Here is a 16393-nt window from a genome sequence, read left to right as displayed (position 1 = left end):
GTGTAAGTAGGCCCATGCACTTCAAACCTATGCTGAGCAAGGGTGAACTGTATTTTAAAAGTGAAGAACCATGATCACGAGTTAGGCAATTTATTCAAGACCTAAGCCCTAAGGGACAAAGATGGAGGTTGGACATAGCAAGGTTTGGCCCCTGTGCCTGTCTCTCTCCAGTAGAGCTGTCTACACTGAAACTGAATAAACGTGAAGAAACCCAGTATTAGCAAATATGTTCTCTTCAATTTTCACTTCCATAACTTAACTGTCATCATTAGCTCTAATTAAAATAGAAGTGGAAAACTAGCAAATAGAATTGTTTTCAATATAGTCGATTTATACAAGCAAAGATTCGTTTAAACTGCTCTTCTCGCCATTGGACTGTCATTGACTATTTTAGTTATTTTCATCTAGTAAACTTCCTAATTTTTATTTGTCTAGGTAAAGCGTATCAAATTTAAACACTTAAGATTCTTAAACGTTTGGGAGTTTTGCTGGAAAGCAAATGCCCATTTGTAGGTATTGATAGGCAAACAGTTCACATTTTAACGTGTGATCAACTACAACGTGCATTTCTCTACCAAACAGCCCTCTGTACTGGAAATTCAATGTAAAAGTTAGGGAGTTATGTCTGGCATAAAAAAAGTTCTCATTAATTGCTTACCAAACGAAGTCAACAATCAGAAAACAACTTATGGCTTTACGTGTAATAAACACATGCCATACACGTGCTCAGATGCTACAGCGGTTCCTCGATTCTTCCTTGTGGTAGCTTCAGGGACTCAGCAGACTACGGAGAGAAACTGTTCTCTCCAATACAGGGTTAAAGTGAACCATATATCGCTTAGAAAGAAAAATTCCATTGACCCTTTCAATATGTGGGCGGTGGAGGGCACCGATTACCATGCAACAAGTCAGTCTCAATCAGAGGTCAGCACAGTTCTTTGACTGGGCCAGAAAGTAGATAATTTCAGCTTTGTGGGTTGTATGGGCTGTGTCCCAACCACTCAACTCTGACGCTGTACCAAAGCGGCCACACACAATGCGCTAGTGAATGAGCCTGGCTGTGTCAATAAACTTTATTTACGGACACTAAAACTTGAATTTCATATAATTTTCATATGTCACGAAATTGGATTCTCATGTTGATTTTTTTTTTTTAACCATTTAACAATGTTAAGATCCTTCCTGGCTCACACACCATACAAAAGCAGGTGGTGGGCTGTATTTGGTCTGTGGGCAGTAACCCCCACCCCTGCTCTAAACATACGCTCTGTTTTAACACTTATTTTTTGCCGGCAATTAGATAACTTCTACTTCATTATTAAGCGAGAACAATAATACAAAATCTGCTTAAGGCTTTGTCTAAGCTGCTGGTGACACATGTTTAAGACAAAAATTTAACACTTACTTATGTCAAGATTAAATATACTGGTAGACGAACAAACTGGCCAAGTTGCATTTATTTCTTGATGTCAAGTCTGTACGGCTCTCATGCACACCATGGCATCTGGCTGCACTTCTGACTATAATGCAGCGAGTGCAAGTTCACTTGAAAATGCACAGTTGCACACCTTATGTAAGTTAAAGACAGCTACACTAGTATTTGTTGATGGCAAAAGCGTGATCTGAAGCTCCAGGACTGGACCACTCCTGTTCGGTTTAATAAAAAAATGTACCCAACCATTAAAAATGGCCATTTGGGGAACGGGCCAGTATATAAAACGTTTGTCAGGTAAAATGTAACCATTTAGCTTTTTAAAAAAATGATTTTCAAACTTTAAACCTTTCTATTGAACTGTTACATGGATATACACTATTAGAGCACAAAACAAATTTGCTACGGGCTATATTTTCAGCAACTCGGCTAACTTTTTAAAAATCTGTTTGTGAAGTAGTAACATTTTTTAAAAAATAAAATAGTAGCTAAATGAAATCTCTTCTTTCCACATTTAATGTGTTCGGTTGCTTCCAAGTCACCCCCGACTGCCAACAAAAACGACAGAAACCAGAGACCCACTCGAGTGTTTAATTCAAACCTATATTTGCAGTTTCTAAAATGCTGATCCACAGACCACTCTCTCGTTACACATGTGCACCAACGGAAAAGCAAAGAGAACCCCGGTCATCCCACGAGAGGAGCAGCTCCTCTTCCAACAGTCTTCAGAAGGCTACACGTGCAGTCCCTGCGCCCGTCCAGATGGCGATGCCATAAATACACGGCTCGCCCTGCTCGCCTCGGTCCAGCCAGGCCCGCCACTACCTGTTGTAGGCCCGCTCCTTTTTGGACTTCTCCAGGGCCTTGTCCATGGTCTTCTCGTTCTCCCCTCGACATTTGGGGCAGTACCACTTGCCCTTGGGTTTATGGTTCAGCCCCACGCAGGAGAAGTGGAACCACTCGATGGGGCACTCGTCATTGTCACAGCCGATCATCTCTCCATAGGAGACCTGATTGCACAGACAGTACGTGGGCTCGTTCGGGTCAATGGGAAGGTCTGCAGGGGATGCTTCCCTCTCGGCTTTGGCCTTGGAGCGTTTCTTCTTCTTGGAGGCCTTCGCCTTCTTCTCCTTAGGCGTTCCGGAGGTGATGTCATCATGGTCGTGATTATTAGCTGCGTTTTCCCGATTCTCGTTGTTGCGCTGTCGCCGGGACCGCTTGCTGTTAGGCTTTTCTGCCTGCGCGACTGTCTCAGTTTTTGACTTATCCTGGCCAGCTTTGCTGTGGCCAGTGGTGTCACTGACCTCTTGATGTGCCTCAAAGAGTTCCACGTGACTGTCCACCTGCCTGGCCCGGTTCTCCACCAGCTCCACCATCTGACTCACGATCTGGATCTTCTCGTCGCCCAGCTCCTGGCTCCGAATCAGGGCCCTCTGAATGCAGTGCAGCACTCTCCTCCTCTGGGTGCCGTCCGTCTCCCGCTTGAACTTCTCGTAATACTCATCCAGTTCCTTCAGGATTTCTGCAAAGGAAAAAATTAGCGTTACACCCTCACTGTAAACCCTACCAAGGCTTTCGGTTCTCTAATCTACAAAAAAAGTAACTGTTAAGGGACAAAAAGGATCAATGCAAGGCTTCCTAGCACGAAAACGTGTAACCTGTAGGCCTCTCTGGCAGGCTTTTTTTTTTTTTTTCCTGGTGAAAAAAACCTCTAGAACTAAATACAAACATCAACACAGTTCCTATTTATCAAAGTGCCCCTCAAAGCTCCCCAAGGGACTCTGTGTGCATTCAGAGACTGGGTAATGAAAACTCCTTGGACAGGCAGCTACAGGGAAAGTTCAAGTTTAGGTGAAGTGCTGAGGTCCAAACCTTTATTTTCTATAAAATTAATGATTATGTCCTAAATTTCCATTGTTTTTATTCAAATATTTTTGTAATAATTGAAAGGTTGTTATTTTAGCTATTTTCATGCACCGACATCTAGAATACCGGATTAAATTAGAGAACGTACATAAATACTACATAATGACCCAGGGCCTCAGTTTATTGGTCACATCATTCCATCCCAGCACATACAGGAATATCTCTGCATTACCGTGTATTACTGAAAACAAGAATGGTTTGTCACAATAAGCCAGGCGACCCAGCCTTGCTTTAAAACAAACGTTGCAGATTTTACTTACTACTTAAAACAATAACATCTATATCTATAAAAGACAACAGATTTTAGATAATCTGATTGAAATAAGGAAAGTAAATATTCTTCCCAAGAATCTACTTAAATACACAGATAGAAATTCCCAGAGTTATTTTCCCTAAACAGTAACCATTAAATTAAATAGTATCAGATTTTTCTCCTGAAAACCTTTTGTAGTGTCTTAAAATAAGGCAATTCAACTCTCCCAACTCGGAAGCTGTGGGAGGATATGGGTGGGACGAGTATAAAATGTGACATAACCCCTTCCAGATCGTATATCCAATTAGTTATAGGGCATAAACCTCACACTAGAGCAAACATATGAACTTAGGCGAACACTACTTAAGCACATATTATTTTCCAGGATACATTCTTCAACTGAAGATAGCGCTGAAGACATTTCTTAGAGGAACAATGCAGACTGTCTGCAACCAGAAAGGAGGAATGCCATAGTCTCATGGGCTCTTGGAGTAATTATTCCTGAAAATAAACAGCTCTACTCAACTTATCCAAGTTCTATTTCACAGGTGCTAAAATATGAGTTTCTGCCATTTATTTTTTAAGTGATTACACATTACAAAACTATATCACTTGGTTTAATTAGTAACCAAGTTTCTAAAGACAATTACCATTTCATAGAAAAGAGAACAATTCCATCATATTGCTAATTTAAAATTTCATAGCACACAGCTTCTTTTACATCACAAGCAAGCTTACAGCCACGTGAAGCTCCGCTGTGGGGAAAAAACAAACACCCCATTACAAAATTACCAAGAAATAATTCTTTTACCTACACAACAGCATACATTTCTTCGATGCCCCAAGCGAAGCATTCTTATCAACAAAGCCACTGAAGTACAAACATCTGTAAACAGGAACCCCCTGTGCTAACTAGGGCGGCATCCTGTCAGCACACCTGGCTTCTTCAGCTTCATCAGCTCCAACCGCTGCTGACCCTTTTTTCTAAAAATGCTCCATACCGTCACTATAGGAAAGCAAGGGTACCATGGAAAGAATCTAAGGATTAAGTGAGACTGCAGCCAAATTTAAACTGATCTGTCCAATTATTAGAAATGTTTTTTTTGTTTTACACAGGGATTGCGCTGAAGTTCTTTATGAAGCCTTCCTTGGTGCGTAGGCATTTAAAAAATAATACTTTAAAAGTAGCTGAAAAATATTTTAAATTCAAAATAACCTCAAATATCATTGGTAAACTAATTACGATCCATCCTTATGAATTAATGTCCAGTTGATGTTTACTATGCAAATACTGTTAACCAAAGTTTGACTTGCAACCTAGGAGTTCTTTTAAAAATAAAGCCTTAATTTTTAGATTAGACTGTGCTGCGTATCTCAACACTCAGTACTAAGTCCCAACCAAATGAGTTACGACTATTACCATGACGGATGTTAAGGCTCTGCAGCTCACTCAGGGCACTGGCTTCCACGTGAGCCGGGTAGCGTGCGGGTGGGACCGATTTTCTCCGAAGGAGCCAAGTACGCACTGAGCGTGTATTAACTCGACGGAAGACACTCCGGCTCTGAATCGGTAAAACAGGGTGTCAGACAGTAAAGAAAGCTGTAAGAAAGCAACCTCAACGGTACACTGACGTGGACGCTTGAAAATTTTCAGTATGAACTTCTTCGTCTCCTTGCGATTTCCTAGAAATGCTAAGGAACAGTGCCGGTCACGACGAATTCCTCAAAGACTGGGAAACCCGTTAACTCTCCGCTTTAGTCATTCCACCACCCGAGCCGCCTCCGAGCTCAGCGCACACGGGACCCCCTCGGGGGCCGCCCGGCTCTCCCTGTCCTGGGTCACCGACCCACCAGGCCCGGGTCACTCACGCTGCCCCCGCTCCACGCAGCCGCACCCGCGGGTCCTCGGGGCCCGGGCTGGAGGCCCGACTGCGCCCTCGGCAGCCCCGGCAGCAAGGATTACCGGCCTCGCCCTGTCCCCCGGGCGCCGCCATTGCCCCGCGACTGAAGTGACCAGCATCACGTCCGTGGGGGCGGGGCCAAGCCGATCCCCGCCAATGGGGAGGTGATCAGCCGGCGGCGCGCCCCGCCCCTGGAACCACTGCCTATGGGGATCGCCGGGCCGGAGGGCGGAGGCCAGGCGAGGCACCAATCACAACGCAGGACCAGAGAACACAGCCCGCCCTAGCTACACCAATGGCCAATGCGACGGCGGAGGCCAAGAGACCCGAAGACATTCAAATCAACTCGACCTCCTCCCTCCTCCCCGCCCCTCTACCAAAGAGAAAAAAGAAAGCAGCGGAAACAGAGACCCGTGCCAGTCACTGCGCAAGGCCCGCCCTCATCCGGCCCAGCAACCAATGGTTCAGCAGCTGACTGATAAGGACATTCCATGGGAGATGCCACGGCCAATTACAGGAGGCCGAGGCGGAACATTCGCAATATGCTAATAAGGCTCCTATAAAAGTCGCTGCGAAGCCGAGCCTTCGGTAGAGCGCGCAGGGGCGCCTTCCCCTCAAGAGTTTTCGGGGCACTGTGGGGCGCTTCCTGGCTTCCCACCTCCCCCCACTCTTCCGTTTGCCTGCTGCGCAGTCCTGTAAACATGGGTAAACTCCGAGTGACTATCCACGTTCCAAATACAGACCCCAATGCCGTGCCTGACCAGGCAGGAAAGTTTCCCCAACAGCCAGCAATTCCCAGCGGACCCGAACCCTCCGTCTCTCTCCGGCAGTCTGGGCAGCCGGGGCTGCAGAGAACGACCCACAGGTCCTCTCCCCTGCCATGTTCCTCTCCAAGCCGACAATACTTGCCTGCGCCCCCCGAGCGCAGCACAGATGGGCGACTTCTTCGCCCCATCCTCCCTTCCCTGCCCTCCCCTTCCCCACTGCATACACGGAATAAAGCCCTGGCCCTCCGCGAACTACACCCGGCCGCGTCGCCCCTCTCAAGTCGGCCCTCACTCGGTGTCCAGGACCGGGGGCTGGGCGGGGGCGACTGGGGCTACACCACGCGAGGTACGGACCCCGGACTTTATGTAACACTCAGATTCGGGACTGGGTGAAGGTGGTTCCGGGGATAGCGAGCAGGGCCGGGGGACCCCTCGTCCGCAGCGCCCTCCTAGCAGCCCTGCGCGCAGCCCCGTCCCTGCGCCCCTCAGCCTAGCGACCGCGGCACATCCCTCCCTCGGCGCTGTAGCCTGCGCCCCCTGCGCCCCCTCCCCCGCAGCACCCCGCCTCGTCACTTCACTACAAAGAGCGCTTTGCTCGCGCAGCCTGGCGTTGAGACCTCTCGTTCCTCCTTCCTCCTCCGTGTCCGGGCTTCGCGCACAAGGACCTTGGCAAATCAAAGACGCTCCAGACCTTTTGTTTCTGCCAGCAAGGGCCCCGCCGCGGGCTCGCGGCTCTCCAGGAGGGGAGCAGGACGGCCCGCAGCCCCGCGGCGCGCCGCGACCGGTGGGGATGGAGCAGCCGCCCCCGCCCATCCATCCCGCCGTACCTTGGTATTTCGCGTCGATCTCCCGCATCAGAGAGACGTTTCTCTGCAGATCGAAAGGCAGAGACTCGATGGAGTCCAGGTAGTCCTCCACATAGTTCACCAGGTGGATCTGCTCCCCGTTGGCAGGGCTCAACATGGTTCACCGAGGTCCCCGGCGACTCCGCGCGGCTTTCCGCTTCCTCCGGCCCCCGCCCCCTCGGAGCCCAGCGCTGCAAAATGCAAGGCTCCCGCCCGCCGTCGCCCCCCCTCCGGCCGGCCCCGCGCCGCTACATCTGCGAGCCGCGCTGCCTGGGCCCGGGGACCGGCGCCTGGCGGGCCGGACCGGCGCTCGGCGGCCTCAGGCGCGGGGCGGGCGCAGGCGGGCGTGCGGGCGCGCACCCCGGCGCAGGGGCCGGGGCCGGGGCCGAGCGAGCGCGGGAAGGGGCGCGCGCCGCCCGCCGCGCCGCACTTGTCCAACGTGGAAAACCCAAATACCAGTTTCAAACACTTGGGAAACATTCGGCCCCCAGCACCGCGCATGCGCCCCGGCCCCTCCGCCCCCCCTCTCCCGTGGGCCCCGCCCCCACCGCATTCATGCCCCTCACCAGCCCCGCCGCCCGGGGGTGTGGGTTTGTCTGTCACTTTTGCCCGGGCGGGGGTCGCGAGGGCAAGGGGCAGCGGGCGAGGCGCAAACTTTACTAGGAGTTTCGCACTTGCAGGCGGAGCGCGTCGGGCGGCACTGCACGCCCACAGGGGGACGCGGGGCAGCAGGTAGCCCCGCCCCAGACCTGGCCGGAACGGACCCGGCAGTGGCACCATCGCAAGCCCAGGTTGCCACCTCCCACCCCACGCTCAGCCCCTCACTCTCCGAAGCCCGCCTTGCAGCGGGAAATAAGTAAGGCTCGGAATAGACTGGCAAACTCGACAGCCAATCGAGTTGCCGCTCTCTCTCAGTAGTCCAATCAGGACGAAGAGAAGGCGGGGCGATCACGGATACCTCCTCCCGGGCTCTTACTACTAGAAACCCGCGTCCTCCAGGGGGCGGAGGGAGAGGGCTGGCCGAGCAGGCCGGAAGCGATGGCGCATGCGCAATGGCGCGGCCCAGGCAGCAGCCTGCCCGCGCGGGAGACCTACCATTCGGCAGTCGGACCACCACTCCCAGTAGCCTCGGCGGCTCCCGCGCTTGCGCGGTCCTCACCGCCCTCCCTTTGTGTTGCCGGCCGGAGCCCAGTGTTGGGCGGCTTGGTGACAAAGGGGCTTGAGAGGGGAGTCGTTCCCCAAGCCGGGCCCCCGCAGAGGGCGCGCCACCCCGACTCCTTCCCGCCTGTGTCCTGGAATCCGTTCTTTAAGTCCGTGCCCCCATTTCGAAAGACCGCCCAAAGCGGGGCGGGGCAGGCTTCCACTTGTCGGGGTCCTGGGGGGGGTCTCTCCCTGTGCTGGCTCGGCCCCTCCCCTCCCCCCCATGGCTCCTCTCCCCGCCCTAAACTCCTCGATTAGGACTTTCGGAAGAGCCCCGTTGCCTAGACGACGGGCCCGCGCTCAGACCCGCCCCTTCCGGCAGAGGCCCCGCCCACGGGCGTGGCCACGGCTCCGGCTTTTGTCCTCTGGGCCCAGGCCTGCGCCACGGCTGGTGTTCGCTGCTTGGCGCGCTCGGCCGCTTCGGCTGTGCTCAGCTGTTTGGCCGTCTCCTCTTCCGAGGGGCGGGTGTCCTGTCGCGGTCTCTAACCCTGTCAGGTAGCTCGGCCGCAGCCTCCGGACGTCCGTACCAGCTCCGCGCCTGGGCGGCGCCGCGCCCTTCGGCTCGTGGATGGGGCGTTTCGGCCTCGCTCCCGGGTGCCCTGCTGCCCCGCGGACGCTCCATTTGGTCGGGGAGCGATGCTCTGAGGTTCGGCACGTTCTGGTTGGAGCTCCGAGTCTCCGGAGAAGCAGTGTTATGACAACCACGACCGCCGGGAAGTTTTAAGTTACTCTTTGTAACCCAGTAGCATTGCAGACCAATCCAGTGTTTATAAAATAGGTAATTATCTGCAGCGGTGCTCATTCCAGCGATCTGCGGGGCGCTGACGAGACTAAATGGAGCTGTTTGTCTTTCGAAATGAGTTGTTCACATTGGATCGTTGATGCGGTGATAAACGACGAATAATACTTACACTTTGAAGTAAACGGGTTTGATCTTTACTCTCAGCCCCCTAAACCCACCCTCACATCAGGAGAACGTTCACTTCGATATTCAGGAAAATGGTTGTTATTTTACTTAGCGATTCGCATTTTTCCAGTTTTGGCCCAGTTTAAAGCAAATGATGAGTTAAGTTTCATTTACTGGCCACTAGCCTGCACAAAAGACTTTAATACTATGACGTTATGTGGAAACGGAGACATTATATGGGATAGAGTAAACGTTGAATAAAAAAAAATAAGTAATTTTAAAGTACAGTTGCAAGAAAGAGATAGGTTCTTTTAATCCTTGCCTTCATCGGCTGTAAAATGAGTAGTGTTTATCTTGATTTAAGAATAAAGGTGAGAAACAATTTACCCCTTCCAGTGATAAGCAAGCCGGAGTTTTCTTGTTTGTTTTTTAATCACGATGTCATCCCAATAATGATTCTTCATGTTTTCATGGACTTCACAGACACGTTAAACAAAAAAAACTTATTCATTCAACAAGAAATATTTAATAAGCACCTAGCATGTGCTAGCTGCTGTTCTATGCAGTAGGGATGCAGTGGTGAAAAATGTCTATAAGACATTTAATTTATCCCTTGGGCTAAAAAGTCCGAAAATATTTGATTAGCTTTACAAAGTTCTTAAAGTGTATGCCAATGACTTTACCGTTTTCTGGATAAGGTTAGAAGACCAATAGCTAAGGCATGACTGTGACCACGCATTTTAGATATGCCACTAAAGAAAAGTGTTTAATTTTGAGGATAGATTGAAGAATTTTGGTTGTTTCAATTTTGTTCTTTGGAGTGTGTTTCATAAATAGTTATTAAATTCTCTTTTCTAAGGTTATATTTCTAGTTTAACTGGAGATGCTGAAACCTATGGGAGTAAAAGAGATGAACATACAATTCTTTATGTTTTGAGGTGCTTAAAATATAAATCCTAACACATTCATCTCAAACTTGAATTGCCCTAAACAATATGTGCTATCTTATCTACTCTACTTTCGATTTACAAATTTTGCTTTGAAAGAAAATGTAATGCTGAGAACTACATTTTTTTTTTTGCTGTTGTCATGAAGGACTAAGAAATGGCATTCGTGATATTTTGGAATCATTAATTTTAATATACTTTGCTCTGAGGGGTCACCTCAACGCTCACGCACTCTTTTGGTGTATGTGCTAATATATCTTCCCAGTCACTTTAATATTGAACCTACAAGAGGAGTCATGCTTTTAAGCATCATTAAATAATGGGTATGTTTATCACTGTTTGAAGATTCCCAGAAGACTTAAGGTAGCATTGCTGCCTGCCAAGGGCTGAGCACCTTACGGGACCAATTTCCAGAGGACAAGATACCACTGTTAGTTTAAAATCATGATGTCCTATGGCCAATTAAAACATGCCAGCTATCCAGATTCATGTGCGGGGTTTGGTGTTGTCTTACTAAATCTGTTTTCAAAACTTCTAGCTTTTTCCTTGAATTCCGCATATTCTCACAGATTGCAGTCAAGCCTTTTGTTCATTTTCTTATTTTACTGGCATATCTAATATCTGGGTTAGAGCTTTCTCTATCAGATGTTTTACTGCTCAGATGTTCTCGCACCTGCACAACAGGTGGCTTTCATCAGAGATTAATTCTGCAATCCTTTTCTGAATTTGTTGGTGGGTACAGTGAGTGTTCAAAAGAACTTGCAATCTAAAGTACTCAGGGATTGGGTGATGCACCAGCAGAACTGTGAGTATTTGGGGAGCGTGTGCTTAGCACTGATGTGGAAGTCTCCTAATTCTGAACGACAGATTCTAACATTTTAGCGTCATGCATGCCTTAGAACACAATTCACGTTAGACTACCGTTTAGCTGCAGAGCTGGACTCCAGGGATCTTGGGGAAAAGTTTAAGTGCTCTAGGAAGATAATTGTCTGTCTCTAGTTAAGCACTTGCCTTTCTATAGAACGACCAAAACAAGCCCAAGAAAGAACTGGGGAACTTATGTGCTGTTTTGAGGACTGCAAAAGCAAAGGGGATTTTTTTTTCTTTTTTCCTTTCCTTTCTTTTTCTCTTTCTTTTTCTTTCCTTCTTTCTTTTTCTTTCTTCCTTCCTTTCGTTCTTTCTTTTTTTGACACGATTTTGGAAGATATCAATAGGGACACATTTGTCGAGATAATTTGAAAGTAACTTAAAGAGAATCCACCTTTAAAAAGTCCCGTTGAAACCGCAATTCAGAATGTTTTTGTTCTCAAGAGACGAGATGACATAACTTTTAATCTTAAAATGAATCTCAGGCAGACATTTCCTACTACGCGTACTTGATGAATGGGTGGTGTCCTAGCTTCGCTCTTTCATGCGGAGACAGAGTGTGTGCGCTGGGGTGCAGACGTGCTCTGTGTGCTGCGCTGGGGTGCAGACGTGCTTCGCCAGCAGGCGAGGAGCCGGCAGCTGGTGCCCGCCCCGTGAACCGGGCCCGACCGCGCGTGGGCCCGTCCCCAGGCCCGGGTTGCACCGGCTCTGCTCAGTCCCGCGCTGAGAAGGGCGGAACGCCTCGGCCTGCGCGCGGCCCGGAGCGGGGACACCACCCTAGCCTGCCGCTCCCCTCCCCCACCCTGAGGCACTGCCCCTCCCCCTGCGCCGCAGCGGGCTCCGGACAGCCCGAGGGAGGCGGGGCGGCCTCTTTCCGACCGCCTCTTCCGGGGTAGGCGGGGCGTAACCGGGCCCCTTCCGTGTGGGCGGGGCGTGGTGGCCCCTCCCGGAGTGGGTGAGGCTGGCGAGTATCTGCGCCCGGCTCGCGGGGCAGCCATGCTGCGGACGCGCGGGGTCCCCGTGGGTTCCTCGCTCTTCCGGGCCGCGCTGGGCCTGGGGCCGGGGCCGCGGCCGGGGCGGGCGGCGTCGGGGTCGCGCGGGCAGGGCTGGCTGCAGCCTGCGGGCTACGACACGGGCGTCACGGTGTACAACAGCCTCACCAGGAGGAAAGACCCCTTGATCGTGAGCGGCGCGGACACCGCCTCCTGGTAGCCCCCGGGGATTGGGGGTGGGTGGGGTGCTGCGGGAGGTAGGGCGGGAAGGGCTGTGGACCCAGCGTATTCGGAGGCGGGGCCTCTGCATGGAAAGCGGGATTGGGTTCTCAGGTGGAAGCATTTAATAAGTGATAAAAGCATGTTTAAAGTCATAGTGATTCACAGGTTCGGCTGTGCATTTAGCGATTCAAGTGTAATACAGCCCCGGCTATGCATTCCCCCAAAGTGGTTACTTTTCGAAAAAGGCATGATTATATGATGATCATAAATGAGAGTGGGGTGCCTTTTCTTGCAAATATGTTTCACATGGTGAATTTTAACTCTGTTCCTAGGTATAGCTGTGGACCAACTGTCTACGATCATGCACACCTGGGTCATGCTTGGTGAGTGTCCTGAGGTTGAATTTTCACACTTTTAGGGACCATTTATTTTGGAAAGAAAAAGCCTTTGCATGTTTTTGCCATCCCTCAAGTGGCAACTTGAGAATGCTGAATAATTACTGTATTGCAGGTATCGTGGGAAGCATACATGTCACAGTCTCGCTTGGTCCCATTTCACAGGTGAGGAAGGTCAGGGAGGCAGTGAGGAGCAGTGAAGAAGGACCTGTTTTGGAATCAGATGCTTCTTGTTGGGTAGTGAGATGAAGCCTTTCCAAGGGCCCTTGAATCAGCTGGTCACGAGTTATTTCTGGCCCCCATCGCTTATTTACTTCCCAGCTTTGGACAGGCCACTTTATTACTTTGTTTTTTAAAAAATACGTATTTATTATTCATTTATTTATTTTGGCTGCGCCGGGTCTTAGTTGCGGCACGTGAGATCTTTTTTAGTTGCAACATGCGGACTTCTTCGTTGCGGCATGCATGTGGGATCTAGTTCCCGGACCAGGGATCGAAGCCGGGCCCCCTGCATTGGGAGTGCGGAGTCTTACCCACTGGACCACCAGGGAAGTCCCCCACTTTATTACTTTGAGTCCTGGTTTCTTCATCTTTGAGGTGGGGATAATAGTATCCATCTTTTTGAATCTTCACAATTTTATGAAATAACTCCCATAAAGTGATGCTTACCCCAGTCCCTGAGGTGGAAAGTGTGGTGAAGGCTCCCCAGTTCTTGAGGATAGGTAACACGTTAGTTCTTGAGGGAGGTCACATGTTAGGAAGTGTGAGAGCAGGGGTGGACCCTGGGGCTCTGACCTCCATGTGCCCCTTGTCTCCACCTGGTAATGTGCTACCTTCTACATTTGTTGAAGTTGCTGCTTTTCCTCATGTTTTCTCTTGTGCATCTTTTAAACTTGTTATTGTTCAGATCTAGATTAAAAGTCACCTTTATTCAGTACGTTTTTCAAAACTTTATATATCACCCAGCAAGATCTGAACATTTTGTGTGTGTTATAACAAAGTAAATAGTCTAGGAGTCATTTTTTCCTTCACTTTGGGCTAACTTAACTGTTAATTATAAAAAGCATATTTTGATCTCTTTATTGAAGTATTAAACATGTTGGGGGAAATATTGAAAACAGTACAGGTTATTGCATCTCCCACCCTGCAAAACCTCTCCACAAAGGCAAAAGAGAAAGAAAACAATGTTACTATCGAATAAGAATTAAACCAGAATGGGACGCACAGGCAGCTCGCTGAAAGGATTGCAGAGACAGAAGGGACTTGCAGTCTTGTGTGAGCTGAGTGGGCCCAGCTCTCTGGTTCAGGCAGGTCTGTAGTGTGGATTCGGGCACAGGTTAGGTCCCTCCCATTGGGTGGTGAACATTCTTGGTAACTTCATTTCCAAGTGAAGGCTCCCAGGTCCTTGAAACTTTCCTGAGTTATGAGACTGACAGAGGCTTGTTTAGCCATTGGAAGCACTTAGGTACATTTTAAAAGGGCTGAGGAAGAAATCCTGAAAGAAAGGGGGCGTAGGGCAGAGCCTCTCCCTTATTTCCAACTAGCAGAATCAGGCCTTTCACTTGTAATTTGTATCTGTCCTTACAAATACGGAAAAGAGTACAGATCTTCAGCGTACGGCCAAGACCATGTTCATGGCTCTTAGACTGAGAAACAGAACGTCATCAACATCCCAGAAGCCTCCTGTCCGACTCCCTCGCCCAGGCCCCCCTTGAGGATACCACTCTGGGCATCTCAGCGGCGCGTCATCAGGGAGAGTCCTCAATTTGGGGTGTCCCTGCGAGGTAGAACCCTAAGTGCTACAAGATTTCTCAAGAGGTTGTAATCTTGGGGGCAGGGATGGTCGGGGATGGTCAGGCACCATCAGGCACGGTCCACTGCTCTTAAGTAAAGTTTAAAATCCCAAAGCCCAGGACCGTGTCCTTCCGCGGGTCTGTCTCTACTCACTCTCCAGGTTCCTGTCTCCACACTCTCCTCCCGGCTCGCCCTGCCAGCCTTTGTGTTAAAGAGACAGACACTTGGGCTTCCCTGGTGGCGCAGTGGTTGAGAGTCCGCCTGCCGATGCAGGGGACACGGGTTCGTGCCCCGGTCCGGGAAGATCCCACATGCCGCGGAGCGGCTGGGCCCGTGAGCCATGGCCGCTGAGCCTGTGCGTCCGGAGCCTGTGCACCGCAACGGGAGAGGCCATGACAGTGAGAGGCCCGCGTACCGCAAAAAAAAAAAAAAAAGAAAAAAGAGACAGACACTTAACAGACACAGCTCTTGCTACGTGCCATTCTAAACGCTGCGCAAACCCCAGCCAGTGATATCCTCTGACCTCACCAGGTGGTGGTGCTCTCATCCTCAGAGTGTAAATGGGGACAGGTCCCCTGGCTGGGAAGTGCTGAGCTGAGGGGGAGGCGGGTGTCTGCCGAGTCCAGGTTCCCCGCTAGGCGTGCGGCCTCAGCCAGGGGAGCTGGCCCTGCACCTGGGCTTTCAGGGTACCCACGGTGCTCGTGGAGGCGCCGGGGAGCAGCCCCATGCAGGTGTCAGGGACCCGCAGCCCCCAAGGTCCTCTGGGCTGCGCATGTGATTCGACTCTTTTTTCACTCTGTTTTAGGTTCCTGTTAGCTTTTTCTCTTAAATCTCATTTCTTGTAGAGTTTTCCTGACTCGACAAAGAGGGATACACTGATGATAATTATAGTAAGAATTAGCTGGAATTCCTGCTGCACAGGCACCAAGATCATGTACAGCAACCCTATGACATAGTGGAATTTTGCCCAGTTCATAAATAAGCAGTCTGAGGCTTCAAAGGATATTTAACCTTTTAGCTCCTTGAGAAGGAGCTTTGGAGATTCTTGTCCCTGGAATTTGGCCTCAGCTCTCTCCGGGGCGGGTGGGTGTTGGGAGTTCAAGGGATACAATAATGAGGCTCATTTTCGTGGGAAAATGATTTGATGAGCTCAACTTTAGGCCGTGTGGATAACAGAGGTGAGCATGAGATTAGCTGACCCTGAGTTTTAAGGTTGTTTTCATGGGAAACTTGTTTCTTGAGATTTTAAATGGATATTAGATGTTAAACCCTTTTGCTTTCACAAGTCTGAATTAGCCCTGTGCAGTCTGTCCATAAGCTGGTGTTTCTGTATTCCACAGTTGTGTGCACGTTTCTTAGGAAGGATCTTACCCAGCTTTGATGGGATTGTCCCTGTCCTGATTTGTCATTATTTGCTTCTGTCTCTTGTCACGGTGAAACATTAGTTATTCTGGAACACGAACAAGGATGGTTAAAGCTCTCAGTATCTTGACCACCTCCTGAACTTGCATCGCAAGTGAATTTTTTATACAGTTGAATAGATATAAACTCAACGTCTGTAAAGTTAAAAATGCTAATGTGGTGTCCTGAAATTGAGGCAGCACCTTTGTCAGTTTCTCATGCAGACCCACATGGGCCAGTCAGTAAAAGGCTTTTCCTTTTCTCAGCTGTCCTTGGAACGGTCCTTGATATCACACACTCCCACTCAACGTGCGGCATCACGTTAAATGTACGGCATGCTTTTGAAGGTCACGGTGTCGACTTTCGGTTTTAAAGATGCCCTACCATTTTTTTTTTTCAGCTCCTATGTTAGATTTGATATAATTCGAAGGATCCTGACCCGGGTTTTTGGGTGCAACATCATCATGGTGATGGGAATTACGGACGTGGATGATAAAATAATCAAAAGAGCCAACGAGGTAAGTGTGGATTCCCTTGATTAGTG

At 49.7% G+C, this 16393-nt stretch overlaps 2 protein-coding genes across 6 annotated transcripts in view; one reads left to right on the top strand and one right to left on the bottom strand.

Annotated features, from left to right (window-relative positions):
• Window positions 1-2009: 2009 nt before the first annotated feature.
• ING1 (inhibitor of growth family member 1) lies at window positions 2010-7382 on the bottom strand. Of its 2 annotated transcripts, none has more exons than XM_030856754.3 (2): window positions 7107-7382; window positions 2010-2954 (listed from the first exon to the last, which is right to left on the bottom strand). In XM_030856754.3, exons 1-2 carry the CDS (start codon window positions 7240-7242, stop codon window positions 2254-2256), a joined length of 837 nt encoding a protein of 278 aa, XP_030712614.1. In that variant the 5' UTR covers window positions 7243-7382; the 3' UTR covers window positions 2010-2253. The 2 variants fall into 2 exon arrangements, with proteins under 2 accessions (XP_030712614.1, XP_030712612.1); XM_030856752.3 differs by lacking the exon at window positions 7107-7382 and adding an exon at window positions 5481-5875.
• A 1320-nt stretch (window positions 7383-8702) lies between these two features.
• CARS2 (cysteinyl-tRNA synthetase 2, mitochondrial) overlaps window positions 8703-16393 on the top strand; it is a 48280-nt gene continuing 40589 nt past the window's right edge. The window contains exons 1-3 of one of the 4 annotated variants that reach the window (XM_060288046.1): window positions 8703-9102; window positions 12592-12642; window positions 16250-16367. In XM_060288046.1, the coding sequence (XP_060144029.1) occupies window positions 16314-16367 (54 nt within the window). In that variant the 5' untranslated portion in view covers window positions 8703-9102; window positions 12592-12642; window positions 16250-16313. Of the gene's footprint in view, window positions 9103-12001; window positions 12254-12591; window positions 12643-16249; window positions 16368-16393 lie in introns of those variants that run through there. The other 3 variants (XM_030856743.3, XM_060288045.2, XM_030856739.3) reach the window with 3 other exon arrangements.

This window comes from Globicephala melas, chromosome 18 (assembly GCF_963455315.2).
Source record: "Globicephala melas chromosome 18, mGloMel1.2, whole genome shotgun sequence".
In the NCBI taxonomy this organism is placed as follows: domain Eukaryota; kingdom Metazoa; phylum Chordata; class Mammalia; order Artiodactyla; family Delphinidae; genus Globicephala; species Globicephala melas.
Note: the sequence above shows the minus strand (reverse complement) of the source record. Positions and strands in the feature narration are given on the sequence as shown.

Bases quoted from the DNA above. Each gene is read 5' to 3' on its own strand.
- ING1 (XM_030856752.3), bottom strand. From the start codon at position 5,631: ATGCTGGTCACTTCAGTCGCGGGGCAATGGCGGCGCCCGGGGGACAGG. The intron at 2,955-5,480 runs GTGAGTGACCCG...TTTCCTTTGCAG, and splicing joins CTGCGTGGAGCGGGGGCAGC to AAATCCTGAAGGAACTGGAT.